A 23,842-nucleotide genomic window follows, 5' to 3' on the forward strand; every position below is an offset into this window, starting at 1 on the left:
CATGGCTCCTGGGGGGTGGATCCCTGCCACAAACTTCTAAGCAATTAGGAGGAACACTGAAATTTTGCGTAGGGCGGCCTCTGCCTGAGCTATTAAAGCGCAGAACAAAGGCTAATCTGGTGGTATAGAGAATTACAGATTAATTTTCCATTCAGCAAGTCATCATGCAGTCATGCCTCTGAAACTGCTCTTCACTTCTTCTCTTTCCATAGGAAGCCCACATGCCATCAGGAAATTCTTACGTGTTTAATCAAACCGTGTTTAGAAACATACAATTTATTCTTAAGAAAATAAGTACCATATATGGTTACATCAGAGCAAAGCATAGAGAATGTTGGGTAGATTCTTATGTATTCAGACTTCTAGATGCTCTTAAATTGCTGGATTATAAGTTTTTTTAAAAAGCCACTATAGCTTAAGTTTCCCACACTACCTCACTGACCTTCACATCTGAGAACAGCAAAGTCCAACATAAATACTAGTAATCTGGTTAGGATCTGAAACTGCAGTACTTGCACTGGGGACTTCCACATTTCTAGACACTGAACAGAACAGAGTGAAAAATGGCAAAATCCTGTTTCTCAGAAGACTGCATTTCCAGGACAACACCTGACACACTGCTAGAACAGGACTTGAAAACTGGACTAAACCTTCTAGACAGACTGAAACATACCTGCACTTCTGCATGCACAAAACACATGTTCCCTGCAATTGACAGTACTACTACAGCTGTGCCTGAGTAATGTACTTACAGTAACATATTGCCAATTATCTTTTTCTTTAATACATTTTAAAGTGCTACTTCTTACTGTCTCTCTCGATTTGTTATATATTCTTTCCCCTTCTGCTTTCATCCCTCTTTTTCTCTTTCCTATCATAGCTCAGGATTAATCTTTTTCCTGAAGAGTCATCTGCTCCCCTTCCATTTCCCTCCTCCCCTTATGTACCTTCCTCATTCTTTTGCTACATCGTGCTCTCTAATTCCTCTGCCACTTTTTTCCCTCTCCCCCCTCCTCTTCACACAGACATCTGCACCCATCTACAGAGCTGACAGGTGTTCTGTATCTCATGGGACACACTCATTTGGCAACACTGTCACACCTACCCATAGCTCTGTAGGCAGGAGTTGCAGTTGTGCCATCTGACCTCCATGTCACCTGCTGAGCAGGCAGGCTTCACTCTCACTGTTCCCCCTGCTGGATCCCAGCTGAAGGAAGGAGCATTGGCACCAGCAACACAAGGTGAGAGGCCCAGCTGGCATCAAGCTCTCTTATTTTGTCCCTACAACTGCCCACATCCAGCTCCACCAGGCTTCTCACGAGCAAACATCTCCACACCCATCAGAAGACACACCCTAAATTCCCCAGCAGCAGCAATCACCCCCAGTAACCAATCAGTCAACACCAATTCTCCCCCTGCATCTTCCCCCAGCGACCAGCCAGTCCCAGCAGCCCCATCAATCAAAAACCCCTCCAGGCACCTCCATACTGCTTTCAGCTCTGCCGCCCACCCAGCTGCCCCTAAGATAGCTGCCCTCAGTCACCCCCACTTTCTACTGTCAAGATTTTGGCCAACTCCTGGACCTACCCCTACCACTGTTTAGGGAGAACATGTGTATCATAAACTGAAGTTTATGGATATATGCAAATTAGCTCATTAACTAATTTGCATAACATGCCACATGGTGCTGTGCAACACATAGCAGCTATGCATCTTCATACCTATCCATATTCACAGCCACTCTCACATAAGCTCATCCATTTACCTCCACAACCACACCTGCTACTCATAGGCTCCCCAGCTTCCCTCTCCCCTCCTATAACTGCTCCATAGCTCTCCCCTCCCCTTCTCTTAAAGGTGTAGTGGTTCAGGGCTACACTATTCCCTTGCTATATCAGAAAGGAGCAAGCAGTACCTGGGTCTTTCTGCTCAACAGCCCCCTCTGCCTACTCCAAGTTTCAACTTGCCCCAGTCAAGAGGGATTTTACAAGCCCTGCGCTAGGTTTGGTAGAAAACATTTTCACCTATGGGCACAAAGAATTTCGTCCATAAACCACGATGTTAAGAAGATAAGTGAACAATGTGTACTAATCTCTGCAATTCCCATCCACAACATACATGGCACCCATATGATTCTGCATATGAACTGTGTGCAATAACTCACACACATAGTTACTCAGGCACATAAGCTCTCTCAGGATCAAGGGCCCAAGAACGTAAATATGGCTGGGTGGACACAGAAATTTACTGGTATGAATTTGGAGTAGCTGCTTCACTCATGAATGGCAAAACCCTGAATTCTTGTAAGTTATGCAGGTCACGCCAAAGGAATACCAATAAAACCTTTAACCAATCTAGATCATCATCTATTTTGCATTACACACAATTTACAGAAACCATTCCCCCCATTTTTTGTGTGTGTTCTAGAAAGCTAACACACGCTTTACTGGTATTGTTTCCCTCTCTTTTCTGCCTTGGTTACAATTTATTATTTTTGAAACACCAATGGTAATGTTAGGCCCTGTGGAGCCAACTGCCTTTGAAGCAAGAGTTCCCACTGCACAGGCTTAAGAGGGAGCATATATGATGATGCAAAGCATGGTATTCATTTGAAAGAAGGTGAGGATTGGCTTTTTATTGGCATAAAACAACCATTTCTGGCTTTGATTCATCACAAGATAACAGTGTTGTTGCTGTTTCAGGAGTAAATATTATACTATCATTTTGGAGAGAAATTCTACATTTGAAGAGAAGCAAACATTTTCATAACAGATTTGTTAGTTTTTTAAACGGAGAAGGGGGTGGCTGTTTGAAAGCAAATCACTAGTTACTTGTTAATTAATTCTAAAAAAAAAAAAACAAAAAAAACCCAAACCTAAAACCTACTGTCTTTTGCTTGTATTTTTTTTAATCAATACCAAAACTAATTTCAGTATTTTGAAGTTACCGGGGAAAACGTCCTTCTCCCGTCTCAATATTTAGCATCATGTGGCATTTTAATAAATACTGATTTGTTTCAGAGACTTTAGTGGCACAAAGCAGGTCTTATGACTTGCTCTCCACGGATTCAAAATCTGGTTTCTCATAAAATTGTACACTTGAAAGGGGCTGCCTCTGGTCATTTCACGTGACCAGAGGAATTCAGTAAACACAGCCATTCCTATTCAGGAAGAAGGGTCATCATACAAGACAAAAAGTGAAAGGAGCTCAAGGGCTGGATATATGGGGCCATTCCTCTGAATAAGAAAAATACACCCAACTACCTAAAACATTAATTTAAAAAACAGTCACATTTTCATATCTCACCTTTTAATAGCAATTGATACTGAGTAACGAACGCAATGTTTTATTACCAGAAATGTTTTTAGATATGTGACTGGTCAGAAACCATCCAGTACCTTCAACCACTGTTCCGCCTGCTCTTTGCTCTGTACTGCTAGAACCAGAGCATCTGTTCCTTGGTGAGTGATTTTCAGCTCATGCTTCTTCTTTTTACTGTCTTTGGGAATGTATGTGATACTGCAGTCATTCAACAGCATTTCCATCTGAGGTTGCTGATCCTTGGAACTTTTATAACACTAAATAAAAATGAAGTATGTTATTAGGTTAAAACTTAATTTCATGCACTTTTGGTGAAAGCCCTTATTGTATGGCAGTACTTCACTGCTTTAGCTTTTCTCACTCATTCCCTTACCACACACCGAAGTTAATCAATGCTAACTTGGCAACCATTTCCATCACCCCCTTTCCTATAGTGAAATGGCTGCCAGACTGACATTACTGGAGGCTGTTTAATCATAGAATAGGTACAACATGGGGAATACCATCGCAGGCTTCTTTTATCTACCAATAAGCCTCAAACCTGAACTGGATAAGAGAGTCGGGGGGTAGTTCAGTCTCCATGTTGGTTTACTCTTTGCCCTCTCTGCTAAGACTGATATGAACTTTTCTCCCCCTCAACTGTGACAAACATTAGTGAACCCCCTTCAGATGCTGGGTCATTGATGAACCTGGCCCAGATTTGAAGCTGTGACCTAAAGGTGAAAGGCTTCACACAGCGTGACTCATCTGATGGCTCATCTAGTGCCCATTCTGAGCTTCCATCCTTCAGTTCTTTCAATCTTTCAGTGCAAATCAGTTTTATTTAGATGTCATACACAGAATTAACAGATTTAAAATAAAAACAAGTCACGATCATAGCGCTGTGTGCCTGTATGTTCATGTCCAGTTACCTTAACTACATGTGCAAATTGGCCTTTTTACCCCATCTACATTTTCATGTGCATGTACAATAGCTATTTGGATATTTAAAAAGACCGATCTGCATATGTAGTAAGGATAACTGAACACAAAGGTAGACTAACAAATGCAGATGCATTTTTATAGATGGATCTGAGACCCCTTATTTTAAAGTCTTGCCTTACCCACTTCATGTGCTAAGATTCAGGAACATATAGCAATTGTTAACAGGATATTACAAACACTACAATCAAGGCTGAGAAGGGAATCATTTAAAACCAATCTTTGTAACTTCTCACAATTTTCTAATTGTTTTCCTTTCAGACTAAAATGTCTTTGGCCTGGTCTCAGCTGAGTGATAAATAATTTTTTGAGGAAATTTGTTTTATAAAAATAAATCATGCTTAAGTTATATGAGCATGAAAAGCCACCATCACCTTTTAGCAGTTTAAGAAGCATTTCTGTGGCACATCTTAATATATATTTCTAGATTTTATTTTTCAGAGTATATATAAGTAGTTTACTAAAACCACACATTTACATAACAAATAGCGCCAGATGAGGCTGTATAGAAAGCAATTACTGGCCAAATTATTTATATTGAATGTCTGGTTCTGATCTAAAATATCACATTTTGGTCTCATTTGAATGCTGCATTTATAATATAGGGAATAACTAATCCCTAAACACATATATATTTGTATTACTTTCTGCATAACTCATAGGTTAAGTCTTCTAGGTCTTTCTTCCAATAGTAAACTAATCTTGTTTAAATTGCTCATTCAACTCCTGTTATGATTTTTATTTTCTTAATCCTCATTACAGTATTACTGGAAGAAAAAACCCTGGGGGGGGAAATAACAATTTCTTAGACCACACAAGTGGTTAAAGGAACATGTGGTTAAACGAAAAAGAGTACCACCAGGATTTTAAATAAATAAATAAACTTAATTGTAGAAGAAATATAATGTGCCTTTTTAATTTCTCTTTCTCTCTCTCTCTATTTTGATTTTAAGCTTCTATCCTTCATTCCAAAAGTCTGATTCCGATCTTGTGTATGTTGGCATAAATCTGGACTAACAACAGTGAATCCAATGGATTTACACCAATATAAGGGTGAATGAAATCGGAGTCAAAACTTTTTTTGACAATTAAAATATATACAATGCAAAAATAATATCCTTAAAATATAAATTGAACTGTCCATTTAATAACAATTTCCCACCATATTTACAGCAACCTCTTCTCTTACCATCTATGTCCCAAAATCTGTCCATTCCCCCTTCAGCCAAAGTAGAAGATGAAATTTGCAGCATACTCAGAACATTGACAAATCTGGGCCATGAGGACCAACCAGGGAAAATGAGTTGCTAAATTGAGGGTCCCCCCTTTGTGGAATATCCCTTTCCAGCTGCTACCAAATTTTTAAGTTGGGATACAACCATCATAAGCTCATCTGCTAATTGCAACTTTGTTGGTGCCACAGGAAGAGAGTAAACAGACCACACGTGATTTAGGGTGTAGAACTGAAACCCTCTCATAAGCAGAGCCGTCCCTAGGGTATGGTGAATTGGGGCAACTGCCTTGGGCCCTGTGCTTGGTGAGGAGGTGGGCGGGAAGGTGAGGTGGGGGAGGGCGAGGAGTGCCTCCCGCCCACTGGCGGGGCCTGCCGATCAGCGCCTCCCCCTCTCTCCCAGTGCCTACCACCGATCATCTGTTTCATCAGTAGGCGCTGTGGAGGTATGAGCGAGGATGCAGCACACTCAGGGGAGGGAGTGGAACTGGGTGGGGAAGAGGCGGGGCGGGAAGAGGTGGGCACTGGGGGAAGTGGTGGAGTGGGGGCAGGGCCTACCAGAGCCAGGGGGAGCACTCCTGGTAGATAGAAACTCGGCGCTTATGTCCCAGGCCACGCACCCCCCCCAGGGTCAGCCCTACTCATAAGATAACCCTTTTTTCACTAAACAGAAACAAGTCTTGCAGCAGGAAGTTTACTGAGTCATGGACCTGCAACTGGTGATCACTATATGAAAGTAACATAATAGAGTTCTAGAGAATGAACACACAAAGACATTTAAATCACTTCCATCTTTCCTTTCTATGATGCAGCTGTGAGTTATGTGAATATTGCATCTGTAATTACAGCAGAACAGATGGCGAAGGTTTAGTTTTAAGTATATACATTACAATAACATATGCTGCCAAGGGACTTGTTTCTCTCTAAGGGTCTGATCCAACAGCTCTTATACAGGGAAAACTCTCACAGAATCTAGTGGGATTTTTGCTTCCATAAGGGTTGGGTTTACAAGGTTTCAGGGATGAAATATATTAGACAGAAATAGGCTTCAGGCTATGTTCTCTGCATCAGAGAATTTTCTAGGATGTAGGTTTTACTCTGAAGGTTCCACGTTCTAAGTGGCTTTAAAAAAAAAGCAATCAATCGATCGATATGGGGCCCCTGGTCTTGGGTTCTTATTCTTGACGACACGCTCTGACAGCAATACTAAACTTGGTTGCTATTTACAATATATTTACAATAAGCCATTTTCCTTTAAAAATAATCACATCTTTAAATGACAAACAAAATCTAGCCAAAGGAAATAAAATAATAATTACCAGTAGTTTGTTTTCTTTGATAACACACAGTAGTTTGGTCCATTGTCCAAATCGCTTCTTTCTCAAGAGGAAGGCACAGATTTTGGCATCTTTTACGAGGTCCATAGAAGCCTCCTCAGAAGGCCATTGATGTCTCATTTTTTTTCCTTTTCCATCTTCCTCCTCTTCATCATAAGATTCGTAAGAGCTGCTCATAGCATCTGAGTCATAATCTTTAAGGAAAGTATGAAAGTGCCCAGTTAAAACCATCAACCATGAAATACACCTATAAAACTGAACAACTGTAATGGGATCTATTTTAAGTATTACCTTTTATTCTAAAGACAAACCAAAAAAAATATATTTTTCAATCCTCAGTAATATCAATACATTAAGTTTATTGAGTATGAGATGCTATAAAAATGAGAAGTGCATCATCATTAGATTTAACTATAGAGCCATAATTATACCCCAGGAATTTTAACTAAAACTGTAACTTAGGAATTAATGCTTAGCATTTAGACACTGCTTATTTTGAAAGTGCTACTTGCAATTTCATTTTTCCCCTTTTTGCAGCTTTTCTAGAGGAAGCGATTATAATCTTTCCCCATTCCTTAATGTAATACTAAACTCTTGGTGACAATGTCTGCATGGAAAGAAAGAAAAAAATGTAAATATTCAGGACATAGCATGTAGAGAAATAAACATGGAGTATGACAGAGCTCACAAGGAATCAAGTATTTCTGTATGTTCAAGTAATTTACATTGTATACAGTAGAAAAATACATGTCTGTACAAAATGTCATAAAATTATAACAGCAACAAGTTACAAACCATGAGGCAATTAATGCTAACATAGACGGTGCTGTTGATTGCATCAGTGCCTCTGCTGATGTTGAAAGCATTCTGAAGAAACTCTCTCCTTACGTTCCTTAGTCCACATGCTTTGGGCCTAATGGCAAGACTCTTTTTGATTTAAGTGGGCTTCGTATCACCCCCTTTGTTATCAAGAGCCAGGAGTTAGTTCTCTACTAAATCTGTTCCCCCTACTAAATGAGGACCTTTCTGTCAGCTGGTATGCCTAGAAGCTCCAGAAGGCACAGTCCTTCCTAAGCTGTGGAATGATAGGGCACAGCACTAAGCCAATGCAAGGCAATGGCTAAGAGCTACAAATGAATCCAAAGTTAAGAAACACTACAAGGTTTTTATTGTTTAAAAAAAATAATAAATGAAATTAAAGGGAAGGGTGGGAAAGGTTAGGGAGTATCTATTATTTAATTTAAACTGGCAAACTGGAAAATGGTTTTATATTAAAGACTGTTCATTTTCTCATAATCATGTAAAATAATATGTGAGATCTCCATCGCTTGTAATTACCTCCCTGAAAAGAGCCTAAACAAAAACACCCTTCTGGAGGGGTTATTCAGGAAGCTCTATGAAAGTTTACACTACTAAATTAGAAAATGCCTAGGAGGTTATTGATCAAACTCAGACATACAAAAGAACACCCACATGTTACCTGCAGAGACAGAAGAGTTAAAGTGGTGAAATTACTAAATATGAAAATGCAGAATTCAGTAGTTAAATCAGCATTTTCAGGGAGGCCTGCCTATCCCCTTGCCCTAGAGTTATATCCAGAACCCTAGCCCATCCCTCTGGCAACAATCCTCCTTGAAAGGCAGCTCCATTCTTCCTGACTGCTCTATTCTCTGCCACCAGACTCCCTCTGAATCTGAAAACTCCCAGAGGGGTGGCCAGCAGTGGTGGAGAGCAGAAAAGGCAAAAAACCATTATAGCATTTAAATAAAGTGAGAAGACAGGACCCCATTCCTGATGGTGTTGTCACAAAGCATGGGGGAGACCAGGCCCTGCACCCCCCGGCTTCCTGCGATTCACCATCTCTCTCAGCCAGCCAGTTGAACAGAAGGTTTGTTTAGACGACAGGAACACAGTCCAAAACAGGTTTTGCCAGTACCGACAACAGCCCCCTCCCCCTTTAGTTAGGTCCATCTGGGGGCCCCAGGGAGGCCACAGCCCGTCGGGAAGCCCAAGCCCCATCGGGTCACCACGCTCCATCTTCCAGCCAGCTCCAAACTTGAACACTCCCTTCAGCCCCCTCCTTTCTGGCCTTTTCCCGGCTCCTCCCCCAGCCTTTGTGTCCTTTGTCCAGTTTCCCGGGCAGAGGTGTTACCTGGCCTCCAACCCCCCTCCTGGGTTCTCATGTTACATGATCAGGTATGCTCCCTTCCCCAATGCAGGCAGCCCCAGCAAAACTCCTCTGCAACCTTCCTAGGTCAATATTCCGCACTCAGCATTCAAATACCACATCAAGAACATTCCCACTTCGTCACAGGCGTGCATCCATTGATCATTTCTATCTCCAAAATGAACTGACAAGGCTCTTTGTTAAAATCAGATCAAATAAGAGAGCATATAGAAGCTACACACTTCCAATATTGCTTTCATTAGGCCACATTTAAGACTCTTCTGCTGTATTACGGACACACCTTGAAGAAGTAGAGTGTTATGTGAACAGAACAACAACTACTTCTTATCAGATGAGAGCCTAGCATAATACCTTTCCAATCTGCATTTTTAGTGTATCTGACGCTGAGGAGGCAAAAGGCAATATTGTATCTGTCTTCACTGTATTTTAATAAATCATTTCCATTTTATGGGATGTTTTAACTTTCTCATATTCCACGAAAGAATGTTCCACCTACCAAATACCATTGTTATCAGTCATCTCCTTACTGTATTATGAAGAATTGGTTTCTTTTTACTTCAAGCCCCAAGCAAATATCTGGTTTCCTTCACTTCTTTTCAGCAAGGTCATTTGCTTAACCACTGCACTTCTCTTCACAACACCCACATACTTTCATCAAGGTTATTAATATCCCAATTATGGAGGTGCCGGTGGGGACTCCCAATTTAAAGGTTCAGCTTGGCATTTCAAGTATCCATATACACAGACACACACCACCATCATGCACTCTGCATCCAACAATTTAAAAAGTCTTGATTTGGAATGTATATATATATATATATATATATACACACACATACACACACACATTATTAACAAAATAGAATTATAGACCAAAGTCATATTTTATTAGACATCTTATTTTGGCACATCTGTTTTGGCACAGAGTTCTCCCTTTGGGAGTTAAAGCATAGGCTAGGTCATTTATCCCTGCATAAAATACTTATTCACCTGGCCCCCTACTACCTCAACCACTGTTGCCATCATGGTACAAACAAGGGCAATTATCAATACTGAGTAACCATATTATTTTAGCACTGTAAACCCTTGTCCCTCCTCACCACACCTCCTCTATACTTCCTTATGCACTTTCTCCACGCCATTTATGATTTTATAGACTTCTACCATAAACCTGCAGATTTAAGCTTTCCTTTAAAAAAAAAAAAAAAGTTTCTAGTCCTTGCTGTTGCAAAGAGAACCTTCCAAGTGTGACCTGAATGTGAAAGACGCAGTACCACTGCAGATATTCAGAAACCTGATGGCAACAACAGGGAAACTGACAAACAAGTTGTGAGTTCAATTGCTTGCCAAGGCAATGAGCTACAGCAGAGGTGTACATTGGTGATCTTCATGGGAAAGATTTTTTAAAAAGTTAGGGGAAGGGGGAGTAGTGAGGCCTTACCCCACCCCCTCTGTAGAAGACAGGACACTGTGGGAGGACAGGGTAGTCGAGAATGGCAACTCAACAATACATTAAGGTTGATGGGTGTCAAGGAAAAGAGAGATTGCTCCTTTTCCCCAGCAACACAGGGGGAAGGGAAGGGGTTCAAGCCTATCCACATTCACTAACCAGAGATTAATGTCTCCATAACCTACAGGGAATTGACCTTCCGCGAGACCTCAACATTTCATACTAGCGGAACACACACAATGATCAAGATTATTTTTAAAAGGTGTTTAAAGTTAGGCTCCTAAATCCTCATTTAGGTTCCTAAACTAAGTGGTCTGACTTTCAAAAGTGTAGAGCATCCAGTAGCTCCCACGAACTTTTGAGTCCAGGCTCTGTGCAGTAGAGGGCAATGGCACACGTTTGAGGCAGTTCATTCTAATAGGTACCGTTTAGGCAGAATTCAATTTTTTTAATATATAATTTCAACAGATAATATCAATGTTTATTTCAAAGCAATTTTTTCAATTTTTATTGATTTTAAATTTTCATGGTTGTGGGAAATTATGGGAGGTTCAGACAACAGGGGAGTTAAACACTAATTTAATTATAGTGGACCCTGGGATTCAAAAAATTAATGCTTTATAACTGTCAAAGCACAAATTGTCAACATAACATGTCAAAATATACAAATTAAATATCCTTAAATCAAACTTTAATAAGTTCTCAAGTAGCATTTTTCTTACTTGACTAGCTGTAAATTTTGATTGTTATCAATGGAAATATTTTGGGGGGTTGTGTATGAACGTGAAATCAACGTTCACTGACATTTACCAGTAAAAACCTAATCCTTCCAAGCCTAGTTTTATTTACACACACACACACACACACACTTACACTTTTTGGCAGAGCTTGATGGTTATTCTAGTTTCTGTTGTATGAATTACATACTTTTCTGTGTACAAAAATAGTACAGATTGTTAAGGAAAATAATACCCTAATACATTTTCACATTATTCCCAATAAGGTATTCAAAGGATTAACCTGAAGCTAATTTAAACCAGGTCACTCTGGAGCAGTATTTTTCAATAAATGGAGATGGAAAAGAGAGTCATCATCAGTTGAGGCACACTTCGACTTGTTCTTATCTGCAGATAAATATTTATTTACAGACCACAGATAGGGAAATCACCATCATTTTGTTTTCATGAACTATACTCCTGTGGATTTTTCACCTTTTTATAGGAACATGGAAGATGTGAGCCTATTTACTGTTAATTATAGTAGAAAAAATATTCTTATTACAGTAGAACCTCAGGAGTTATGAACACCAGAGTTACGAAATGACCGGTCAACCACAGACCTCATTTGGAACCGGAAGTGGGCAATCAGGCAGCAGCAGAGAAAAAAGAAAAAAACCAAATACAGTACATACTATGCTAAACAAACTACTAAAAAAAAAATGGAAAAGTTTTAAAAAAAGATTTGACAAGGTAGGGAAACTGTTTCTGTGCTTGTTTCATTTAAATTAAAATGGTTAAAAGCAGCATTTTTCTTCTGCATAGTAGCTTCAAAGCTGTATTAAGTCAGTATTCTGTTGTAAACTTTTGAAAGACCCACCATAACATTTTGTTCAGCGTTTACAAAGATTTCAGAGTTATGAACAACCTCCAACCCCTTGTAACTCTGAGGTTCTACTTTATGAAGAAACATATACTATAGAGAGTTATATCTGTTTGAACATTTATTTAATCCATTAGAGAAAGCATTCTCTCTTTTTTTCCCTCCACTTCATGATGCTGTTCTTGTAGTCTGGGCCCTTAGAATCTGTGTCTTCTCAATCACATCCACCTCAAAATCAGCGCCATATCCTGACTGCAGTTATTACAAGTAAAATGAGTTTGGTGGTTTTATTGTAGTCACTTATGTTCATATTATTCACAAAGCCATAAGACAAGCTAGCACAAATGAGCTCAATGGGAATTTTGCTAGAGTAGATGGGTAACAAGCACTGAAGAAGGCCTATGGTGAATTTAGCCACTAACTTTACTACAGATAAACAAGTTGTTGACAGTACTTGTATTCTTCTAGAAGGGTTAAAAGAGTGGATGATAAATACAAAAGGTAATTGAATTCAGCAGAGTTGAGACAATATAGGTTATGAGTTACGCTAGTTATGCATATAACTTTTACAAAAGTTATAGCTTTGATTTATGGGAGGTGGGGGGATGGTCCATCTCCCCTAAATGTTCCTGTAGGTCTGGATAGTAATGAAGGTTAATAAAAATAAGTCTGAAATTTGGTTAGCATGTTCTGGGTTATAGCCCCACTGAAACAACTACCGTACAATACTTTAAAATGCAGCTAATATTTTCTCCTTGAGCTGGGCTCTTGCATTTAGTAGCTAACCATGAACTGGCAGTTCACTGGGTCAGAGGGAGTGAGCAGGACCACCCTGCACTATTTCTGGGGGAGAAGCAGGGAGTGGAAAGTCCCTGAGCACTGCTGAGGCTGAGCGTGTCTATATTCATTTTACATTTTTTGGAACTCTTATTTTTTTGCCTAGGTTAAGTTATTCCTATTAACAAGGGCCAGATTTTCTTTGGTTTGGTTTTTTAAATGTTTAGAGCTAATGCATACATATCATTCTCCAAGAAAAACAAAGGACTCTCTCTAAACCACAGTGTACAAATGGCACACAGATCATTTGTTAGTGCTATAATGTGTCTCTTGTTTTATTGTTTAGGAGAACAGATTTTATTTAGTCATTCATTTAGATTTAAACAACAATAAAAATGGTCTAACAAATTTAGGGTCATGAATGACGATGATCCAGCAGAAAAGTTTTCATACAAAAGTGATGGATTATCTCTGCCAGACAATAAATAAGAGCAGCAAAAGAAACCTTTTTACCTCCTCCAACCCACAGGAAAACACCCTCCATCTTTTAGTACTTAAATGCCAGCTCGCTAAACCTGCACAACTGCTCAATGACAGGCATACATCATTCTATCACTGTGATCCAATCATACGACAATGTAAGCTCGATTAGACTGGGTAAGTATTTGGATATGATCATGGGAGACCTGAGTGCTGAGGTAATCAGTAATTTGGTGATTAATCAGGAGGTAATTTGGTGCTTAATCAGGAGGTAGCACTCGAATTGATATTGAACTAGTGTCACAGGATAACACTGGCGGTATTGGTCACTCACATCAGAAACTGCTGTTGGGTCCAGCAAGCCTACCTGATCCCCCTGTCATAAACCAGCCACAATCTATCCTTATAGGTACGGACACTAGTGAGCCCTTCATATAATTCTTAAATACAGAGGATGTAAAGAGAGAGAAGTTTTCTTTTTTGTTTATGTCTTCGTGTTTTAAAGCACTGGAAGTCATTAAAACTGACAATTGTTTAGGATGGCATCAGGATAAATGTTACTCACTGGAAGTGATATATTCAGGAGCCTTTCCAGGACTAAGCGGGACTGCCTCCTCATAGTAGCCTTCAGGAAGGGATGATGTTGGTAGAGGTGGAGGCCCATTATCTGGTGGCTAAATGAAGAAAGAAATTAATGAGATCAAAAGCCCAACAGATCACTGACCAATAAAATGCACCAAAGATGTCTGCTAATGTTTACTGCTAATTATGGAAACATTACCAAGGTTAGCAATGCCAACTAATTCTCTTGTGACTTTTTGTAATGTCAATTATACATAAAAGCAACGCTCAGGAAAGGTGAAGTAGTCATGCTTCTTTATACAACAGAGGTTGTGGAGAGTAGCAGCTTTTGGAAAGAAAATAGGTCCAAGTTTCAAGCTCCCCACGGGTAGTTATAATAAAATAATAGGTTAGTGGTTGAGATTAACAAAGCAGCAGAAGGAATTTAGCCACACCATCTTCCATATCCTGGTGATATGTTCTGAAGCCACAAAGGGCACAAATCTGTCCCCATTGCTCAAGTCGAGTCGTACCTTACTCTGTAAATACTACAAGTGATTCCAGCAGGACAACATGCAGACTAAAGTATTACTTAGCATCATCAGAGTAGCAGAACTAGGATGAAAGATGGAAACTACATTAAAAAAATACTCTTACTATGTAAATATTAAGAGGTGAAAAACGTTTTGCAGTCTAACACCTTGAAAGGAAGGCTTTTTTTTAAATTTAAGAACTGTAAACCTGGGATCCTACAATGGAATCCATGCAGCTGGACTCTATCCTTGCATGGAATCTCCATTCAAAGATTCTTCTGTGCAGACAATTGTACAAGATCAGGGCGGAGGATGCTAACAGTGTGCTGTTCTAAAGAGACACAAATGTTCATGTTGTAAAAGGACATGAATATACCCTCCACTAACAATGCACAGATCATTTTAATACCAAATTCACTGGATTGGAAGAGACCTTTGGTGGATCACGTAGTTCATAGTTCAGTGATCAGTTAGTTCTTCAGTTATATTACATTTCTGAATGAATGAGTTAATCCAAATAACTTTATGCAGAGCTTTCTGAGAGGTGACAAGATAATAGTTCAGAAAATCGACACCTACTGATAAAAAATATTTCACATACCAGATCAAATTTTAAAATACTGGCTTTCTAAATACAAATCTGTTTTGAGTTTTAAACACTAGTTGCTGATAGGCTGATAAAGTAACAAGGTAAATTTTAGTACTGCATGATTTATACCATATCAGGTTACTGTCATATTTCTTTGACAAGTAGGAAAACAACCATATTTTATAGATTTCACTCATGTTTGCTGTAAGATCTTAATCCTACAGTTTCACACTGAAGGGAATTTTTATACCTCCTTTCAATACCATAGGTTTATTGTATAGTATGTTATATCTTTTTCTCCCTCTACACCTTATCTCTGGATAATCTCATCTGCAAACACAAATTCAACTACCATATGGATGCTCAGAACTCACAGACCTACCTCTCTATTCCAGACCTGTCTCCTTTTGACAAAACAAATATCTTGTCCTGTCTCCCTGACATCTCCTTAAAGATATCTAGTGCCAATCAGGCTCAACGTGGCTCAAACAGAGCTCTTAATCTCTTCTCTCCCTCCCAAGTCCTCCCTGCTACCTCCTCTCCCAATCACTAGGGACAACACCACCATCCCACCTGTCACAGAGGTCTGTAACCTGGGTGTCATCCCTCCCTTCAGGTCCTCAAATTCACGCTATGTCTAAATTTTACTGATTCTTTCTGCATAACATCGCCCTATGCATTTGCACAAGAGAGCAAATGGGTGCTAGCTATGAGCTACCTGTATTGCCGGACACCGCACAGTGTGGAGAGCAGCCTCTGTGGGGCTGGTATTGCCCCCTTACACACAAGTGGACAGAGCTTTGTTCTGCTGAGCCAGGGAAGAGGGGGGAGTAATCTCCTTATGGTTTATATCAGTTGCAGATTACTTCCCTTTGGAGCAAGGGGCGAAACTAAGTAATGAATTGTGACTCTTAGGGTCAGTTTGCTCCCTGGTCTGCTCTTGGATGTATGCCTCCCCTTGCCCAGGCAGACTTTAATGTCCCAGTCTAGCCTTAAACTATTTTCCCAGTGTGTGTGAGATCATATGTATATGTATGAACTTCCTATTATTAAACCAATTCATCTAGGAAATATTGGTCTAGAGAGTCATGCATATTTTGATGCAGCATAGACACAAGGCTTCTAAGCTCTCTTTTATTCAGCAATAAATAAGAGATTCCAATAGAGATATGAAAATGCTTGTTTTTAGTCTAAATGTTATTCGAAAAGAAAGTGGGAAAAAAAAGAAGGGAAATGAAACACAAATGGTGCTTGTCTGAATTCGACCCCTTTAGAACACTGGTTACTTCACACAGCTGGAGCGGGTAAACATGTGCAGCCAATGTCAACACAGATGGAATCCATTTCTGAATTAACTGGGACCTGGTTTCTGAAATGTATTTTGCAGTGCTTGCCATACACAAAGTTTTAAAAACAATGAAAACCCCCCAGCATACTGGCTTTTGAAAGAGGCACAATTAGTAGAAACAACTGAAGGCACTTTTCAAAAATGTCCACTATAAAGAATGTTTTCTGATTAAAGTGAGACAGCTTGCTTTTGTCTTTTTTTTTTAAGCAGAAACATAGACCACATTCGAAGTCTGTACTATAAACCCCTGTGTTTTCTATGAGATCTGGCACTCCTAATGCTCTGTACAGCAAATCAAAAATGTATGAATCTACAGGCAGACATTCTGACGTTATTGATATTTATAATTATTTTTTTAACAAAAAACATGTTATTGCTAGTTGCATTGTTGAAACCTTTCAATTCACTATAAAGTTGTAAATTTTTCTGGCAACTTTTCAAGAGCAGAACTGACATGGAATGCATCAAAACAGAACATCTGATTTCAATAAAACTTTATTAATTCATCTGCAAATGACAAACATCCCCAAATGCAACTAGCTTGATTAGATAAGATGATTATGTCTGATGAAAATCAGGTAACCCTGCACAACTAGACAAATTGCTCCTATTTTTTTTACTTTTCAATCTGGCATGTATCTTCTAATATTTAAATTAGTATTATGTTACTAGCTTAGAATGAAGTGCATCCTGACAACCTGACTACTCGGGGTCATTAAAGAAGCTATTGCACTTTCTATAAGAGTAGCTATGATACCTCTATGTCCTTGCTAAATTTCTATTTTGTTCTAGCCAAACACTACAGATTAAGTAGTTACATTCTCACCTGGCTAGAGTATTCTTCATTTCCTATCTGTAGCAAACGGCATGGGACTTGGAGGGACTACAAATTATTGTCACTGAGACTCTAGCGCAAGGATGTGAGGATGAGATACTGACCAAGCAAGTCACAACTAGTGGCAGATACAAATTAAGCACTGCTGCTAAGTGTAACGAAAGAGGTACCAGGGCTCAAGCAATTTGGTGTCAAGGCTCAAGCAATTTTTTTACATTCATAGCTGATGTAGCAAGCCCAAAAGTGCTGGGGCTATGAACTGCCAAGCCTAGAGGTGCTGGGGCTCAGCTCTGGAAAGCCCTAGCACAAATTAAGCACTGCCTAGCAGGGCATACTTCCCAGACTACAACACTACAACACATATAACTGTGGAACAGGACACAGAGTCTATCAGAATACCTTCAAATCTCAGATGAGAGGCTCCGGGCATTCTAACACAGCACCAAACAGCGCTGGGTACTACATGCAGTTTCAAAAAAAATGCAAGGTCATACTCCAGGGTTGGCCAGATTGCAAGGAGCAAATGCCACAGGAGTTTACCCACTACTACCACATGAATCATCAGCTGTACATGCAAGACAGGATTTTGTTTAAAGGAGACAAAGCAGTAAATCCAGCAGAGTTAAGAGCTGACATAATGAGATGGATACACGCTTCACACCTGGGGACAGAGGTTTATATGAGATGAAACATGGAATGTATCTAATGGCCAGGCATGAATGCTCAACAGAGAGTATATGGAACCGTGGGAGGTGTGCAAAGAGTATAGTGACTAGCAACAGATGGAGACTCTATAGCTTCATGAAATCCCACCCAACCCTGGGAAAAGACTGGCCCAGACCTGATCACTTTTAATGACAGGAACCACATGGTAACAGTAGACTTCTCCAATTTCTGAGAAGTGATCTCTCCAGAGGACACTCAGGTAAGGACTGTGATTAGAAAATTAAAGTTGCATCTTGCAAGGTATGGCATACTTGGCATGCTATGCTCAGACAGTAGGTGACAGTACACTGCACCAGAATTCAAACAAACAATTCAGCACCAAATGGGAATTTGAGCACAACGTATCTTCCTCTAGATACCCAAAAAGGAATCAGAAGATGGAGTTGGCAATAAAGACAGCCAAGAGACTGATGGCAAAGGCAAAACGATAGGAAGGGATCCGTCCCTGACAATGTTGGGTAAATGCAATACAGAGACCGGATAGTAACCCAATACAGAAGATATGTCTACATTACAATCGGAAGGAGCGCCTATTGCAGCACCATGAATCTCACAAAGCAAAAAACTTGGAGAGGGGAGCACCAGTTGCAGGAGGTACCAGGAAGTCAGTCTGTGTGCACGTGGTTAGAATATTAGCTGCAGCATCTCTGTAGATAGTTGTCTTAATAAAGAGCCAGTTTAGATTTACAAGCATGGAGTCCTTTCATGTTATCATCCAACATCCAGTACATATACACTATCCTAAACCCTTGTGCAGTATTTCTTTGCATTGCTGAACAAATTCTTCTTGCATCATACCTAAAACCATTATAAATACTATATGGTGGGTTAAGAAGGATAGCAAATTAAAAAAAAAATTAAGCTGTGGTTTTAGAACTTTAAGTTAATACCACGAACCTCAGAAAGCAAAGAATTCCACATCAGTGGGGCAACCCAAGCAAATAAATCATAATATTTAGAAGTGACAAATGGTAAGCATCTAACAGCATTGAACTGAGCTCAATTCCAGCTGATTGTTTTATGCAACGGCACTGCTGCCCTGGGACAGAACCTAGAGATGCACCTAAACTTTTGCTGTAACATCTGTCAGACAGGCTTGAATTTGAGATATTTATTAAATAAAATTTGCAAAACTCAAGTACAGTACACACTACTTAAATGACAAAAGGCAGGCAAGAGTTACACCCGAACTCCATGGCAGAGTGACAGAAGAAATGTGGAATTAATTTACCTCAGAGATTCAAAAGTAAAAAGAATGAAAAAATAAAATTTCTGTTTTATTTAGGATTAATAATGAAAGATTAATACATATCCACTTGGAGGTGACACTAAGACAACTGGAAATATACAGATGAAGAACCCAGAAAATAAGGAAAAGCAGAACAAATTTGTATATAACATCAATAAGAATTGGCGTATGTACCAAAAAGGTTCAGATGTAGAGAGAAGCGCAATGGGCCTTAATCAGAATTCTGGCAAATACCTCAATATTAATCCCAGGAAGATGTATTTAAATTATAGTCTGTGTGAAAGTACCAGTCAGACGTGATTACTGAATTTTTTTATTGTAACTGTGCTAGGCACTTCCCACTGCAGATGAAAGACACTTCCCTCCTGAAGGAGCTTACAAGATATTTATGCACATGACATGATGAGGAGTTAAGACATATGCAAATGACATGATGAGGGGTTAAGACAAGAAACAGCAGACACAGGGAGAAGAAGAGAGGATGGACAGGGCAATGCCAATTAAATTATGCCATTACTCTGTGAAGGTTAGTCCACAGCATGATGTAGTGAAGAGTTTTCTTTTGAAAACTGAAACAAAACAGGAGGAGAATTTGGGTAGGATTTTCACAAGTGGTCAGCATTGTCCTAACTGTTCTCCCACTGAAATCAACAGGAGTTATATCATTGACTTCAATGGGAGCAGAGTTAGGCCAATGATGAGCTCTTTGGAAAATTTCACCTTTAAGTTTAAGCAAATTTAAAGGAGGAAACCAGCTCAGAAATGGTATTGCATGGATGGGGAAGACGTGGCAATAAGAAACTGGCAAAATGATGAAACCTGACCGTAGTACATGAGAGCACAATACCCTAAAGCAGTGGATCTCAACCAAGGGAACGTGTACCCCTGGGGGTATGCAGAGGTCTTCAATGGGGTACGTCAACTCATCTAGATATTTGCCTAGTTTTACAACAGGCTACATGAAAAGCACCAGCAAAGTCTGTACAAACTAAAATTTCATACAGACAATGACTTGTTTATACTGCTGTACATACTATATCAGTAAAAAGCAACAGAGGGTCCTGTGGCACCTTAGAGACTAACAGAAGTATTGGGAGCATAAGCTTTCGTGGGTAAGAACCTCACTTCTTCAGATGCAAGTAATGGAAATTTACTTGCATCTGAAGAAGTGAATTACTTGCATCTGAAGAAGTGAGGTTCTTACCCACGAAAGCTTATGCTCCCAATACTTCTGTTAGTCTCTAAGGTGCCACAGGACCCTCTGTTGCTTTTTACAGATTCAGACTAACACGGCTACCCCTCTGATACTTGATACTATATCAGTGTTTCTCAACCCAGGGGTCACACTTTATTTTATAATTATATGGTAAAAATGAGAAAGTAAGCTTTTTTCAGTAAGAGGGTGCTCTGACACTTTTGTATTTTTATGTCTGATTTTGTAAGCAAGTAGTTTTTAAATAAGGTGAAACTTGGGGGTACGCAAGACAAATCAGCCTCCAGAAAGGGGAACAGCAGTTTGAAAAGGTTGAGACCATTGCTCTAGAAAAGCAAAGGCAGCAACAAGCAAAATAATACTCTTATAGTCCAGTGGGTCGAAGTTCACCAACAGATCTAATATGATTAGAAGAGATGACATTCTGCTTCATTTAGACAGACAGTTAGGTCACTATATGCCTTTAGTAGAGCACTTTGAGTCCACTGTAAACCCTAACTGTAGTGGATTGAGCAAATGGCTGAACTGTAGTAAAAGCCAATCCAAGACTATATGCCCTTGCAGGCCAGAGATGAAGAAAGCTTTGAAATAGGATTCAATTTATGTTATTCTTCATAAAAGGGTGTTCTAGAAGTCTCAGAATTAGATCACTTAATCCAATATATCCCTATGATGCTATATACAAATACGAAATAAAGAATAATAAATAAAATACATAATAATAATAATACCCAAGACCAATTCAAGTATCAGGGAAAACATAGGAATGACAAAGGAAACAGAATTCTGAAGGACAAAATAGCCAGAAGAAAGGACACAAACTGTAGGCATCCAAAGTTTGAATTTTTTTAACTTCATTTACTTAAGCAAATGCCTCCCCAGATGATCTCTGGATCCAGAGACGCAGAACCAGTTACACACGCACATTTAAGAAAGACAAAGGCAACCATGGCTAGAAGGGGGAAAATTTTCAAAGAACCGGACAACCATCTTCAGTTGAGGAAGGCTGTCCTCCAGTCACTGGAATGTAAACACGGGTTTGGGTTCCTTCCAGAGTCTTCACTGCAATGGGATACTCAAGATTAGCTGCAAGAATACCAATAGCTGCAAGAATCAGCCTTTCCCAGGTCTAGATGGTCAAGATGCTGCACCCCATCCTGACAAATGTTATCCTGGTCATGGCGAGCCATGGAATTGCCACCTCCAATCTTGAGCACTGCAACATACCATGAGGTCAGTGGCAGAACCAGGGATAGAATCCAGCTCTGACTCCCAGCCCTGTGCTTTAAACACAAGACCACCCTGCCTCAGCATTTGAGCAGCTAGCTGTTGTTATTACATATTTATAAGTCTGAGTTATATTGTCAACTGTTTGGGGCAGGGACATCAACATTTACATGGCTGCAAAGTGTTTGCACTTTGTAAATAATAACTGTTTAACATTGTCCTCTGAGCGTCCCACATATTTTGTAGAAACTCATAATGTGGAAGTCAACCTTCTACATTTAACTTATTTTAACTTTGATATTTGCAAAAAAAGATTTTATAAAAAAATCATACCAGTTGTAGGCTAGAAACGTAGTCTTTTAAATATTACCATTTATGAACTAATAATCTGATTTGAAACCAACAACTGAATGCAGATTTGTATTCATTGGAATATATATATTCAATCTACTCGGGCACAGAAGTCTAAGGCCAGAAGGAGCCACCAGAACACCTAGTCCTACTGTCTGTATATCACAGGCCACCAACACCACCCAGTACATGCACACTAAACCCAACAACCAAAATTAGATCTTCCTGTATAATATTTGGACCCTCCTCTGCATTGATGATAACTCCCAACTTTGTATTATCACCAAATTTCATTAGCACATTCCTTTGTACTAAAGCCATTAACAAAAACATTGAATAAAATTGATCCGAAGACCAACCTTTGAGGAATTCCACTAGTAACCTCCTTCTAGTCCAATAATCCACCTTTCAGTACAACCCACTGCCTTTCTCCCCTTTAGCCAGTTCTTTATTCATCTTACAATTCTTGTAATGAGCCCCATCTCCCCTAATTTAACTAATCATTTCCTAATAATGAAGTCAAAGTATATCAGATCTACTGCACTTCCCTTTTTTAAAAAATCAGTTATTTTCTCAAAGAAGGAAATCAGGTTAGTCTGGCATGATCTACCTTTGGTAAACCAATGTTGCATTATATCCCCTTTACCATTTACTTCCATTAATTTAATTATTCTTTCCTCCATGAACCACCAGCATGTCCTTGGCTGTAGCCTTAAAAGTAATAAGCTGCCAACAGAATCTACAGTACTAAAAATCTTGCATTATTGTTAATCATGGAAGATACTATTCAAGGTCCTTTTAAACTGATATCACTAGTCAGCTTTTAACCATACTCAAATGGCTTTAATCAATGAACTTGTATTGAATTTACACAATTTGACCTTTTAATAGAAGGGGGGGGGGAGCTAATTTCCAACATTTTTCTGAAAGGAAAAAATATGTAACAATGTCATAGAACTCTATTTTTATAAGGAAGACCAGAAAGTAATGAGTAATATTAAATTCTAGAAGAAGTCTTGAGATAAAATAAAGACACAATTTCCTCTTCAGTATTCAAGAAGTGTATTTATCTTATATCATAATCCTATCACCGTGTTTCAAAAAGAACCCAGGGAGTTGGCATACTTGGTGTTTACAGAGTGATTCATGTAATTTGCAACATCTCACTTTAAAAAAATCCTTTTGATTTCACTACGGATTTTCTTCTCCAAGGGCACCAGCTCCTTTTGACATTTTCTAATAAAAGTCTGTGAGCATACCTGACAGACAGCAAGAGAAAAAGAGGCTGTCAAACTGATTCCCAACAATAGGACGCCCATTTATGTGGAACACTCCTACAGAGTAAGTATGTATGTATGTGGGGAAGTGTAGGGCATAGAATTGACCTACTCTTTTGATTTATGCCTATAGGGAGTCTGGCACATTGCTGGACACTTGTTGTGGTTAAATAGTTATTAGACTGTCAGCGTACCAGAAAAAACAAAAATATGCATGCACTTTACTGTGGAAATAATGCAAAGTAACTGTGTGTGCTGTTGGACTTTTTTTTTTTTTTTTTGACTGCACAGAGCATTATCTCTGAAATCATTGACAGTCAGATGAACTATGACAACTTATGAATGGAAGTTATATGTGTTCTGTCCCTGTCATGCTGTGGGTAATTTATGCTAGTCTTCCTCGGGAATATCTGAACAGCAGGACCTACAGGATATTATATCATTGCTTCACTGGAAAGGGTATTTTTAAAGCTGCTTGATGATGCCACAGTGGTGGGATCCTAGATGATAAACCAGCAGCAGTTGAGCAGGACATGGAGCATCGGCTCCTTTGTTATTCCAAACCCATG

The 23,842-nt window shown here is 39.3% G+C and overlaps 1 protein-coding gene across 1 annotated transcript in view; it reads right to left on the minus strand.

Annotated features, from left to right (window-relative positions):
• The window catches only part of AFAP1 (actin filament associated protein 1), a 175,715-nt gene that overhangs the window by 57,924 nt on the left and 93,949 nt on the right, over positions 1 to 23,842 (minus strand). Inside the window, 3 exon segments of the mRNA XM_034771556.1 lie at positions 3,399 to 3,578; positions 6,853 to 7,064; positions 13,930 to 14,038. Of these exon segments, the coding sequence (XP_034627447.1) occupies positions 3,399 to 3,578; positions 6,853 to 7,064; positions 13,930 to 14,038 (501 nt within the window).

This window comes from Trachemys scripta, chromosome 5 (genome assembly GCF_013100865.1).
Source record: "Trachemys scripta elegans isolate TJP31775 chromosome 5, CAS_Tse_1.0, whole genome shotgun sequence".
Lineage (NCBI taxonomy): Eukaryota > Metazoa > Chordata > Testudines > Emydidae > Trachemys > Trachemys scripta.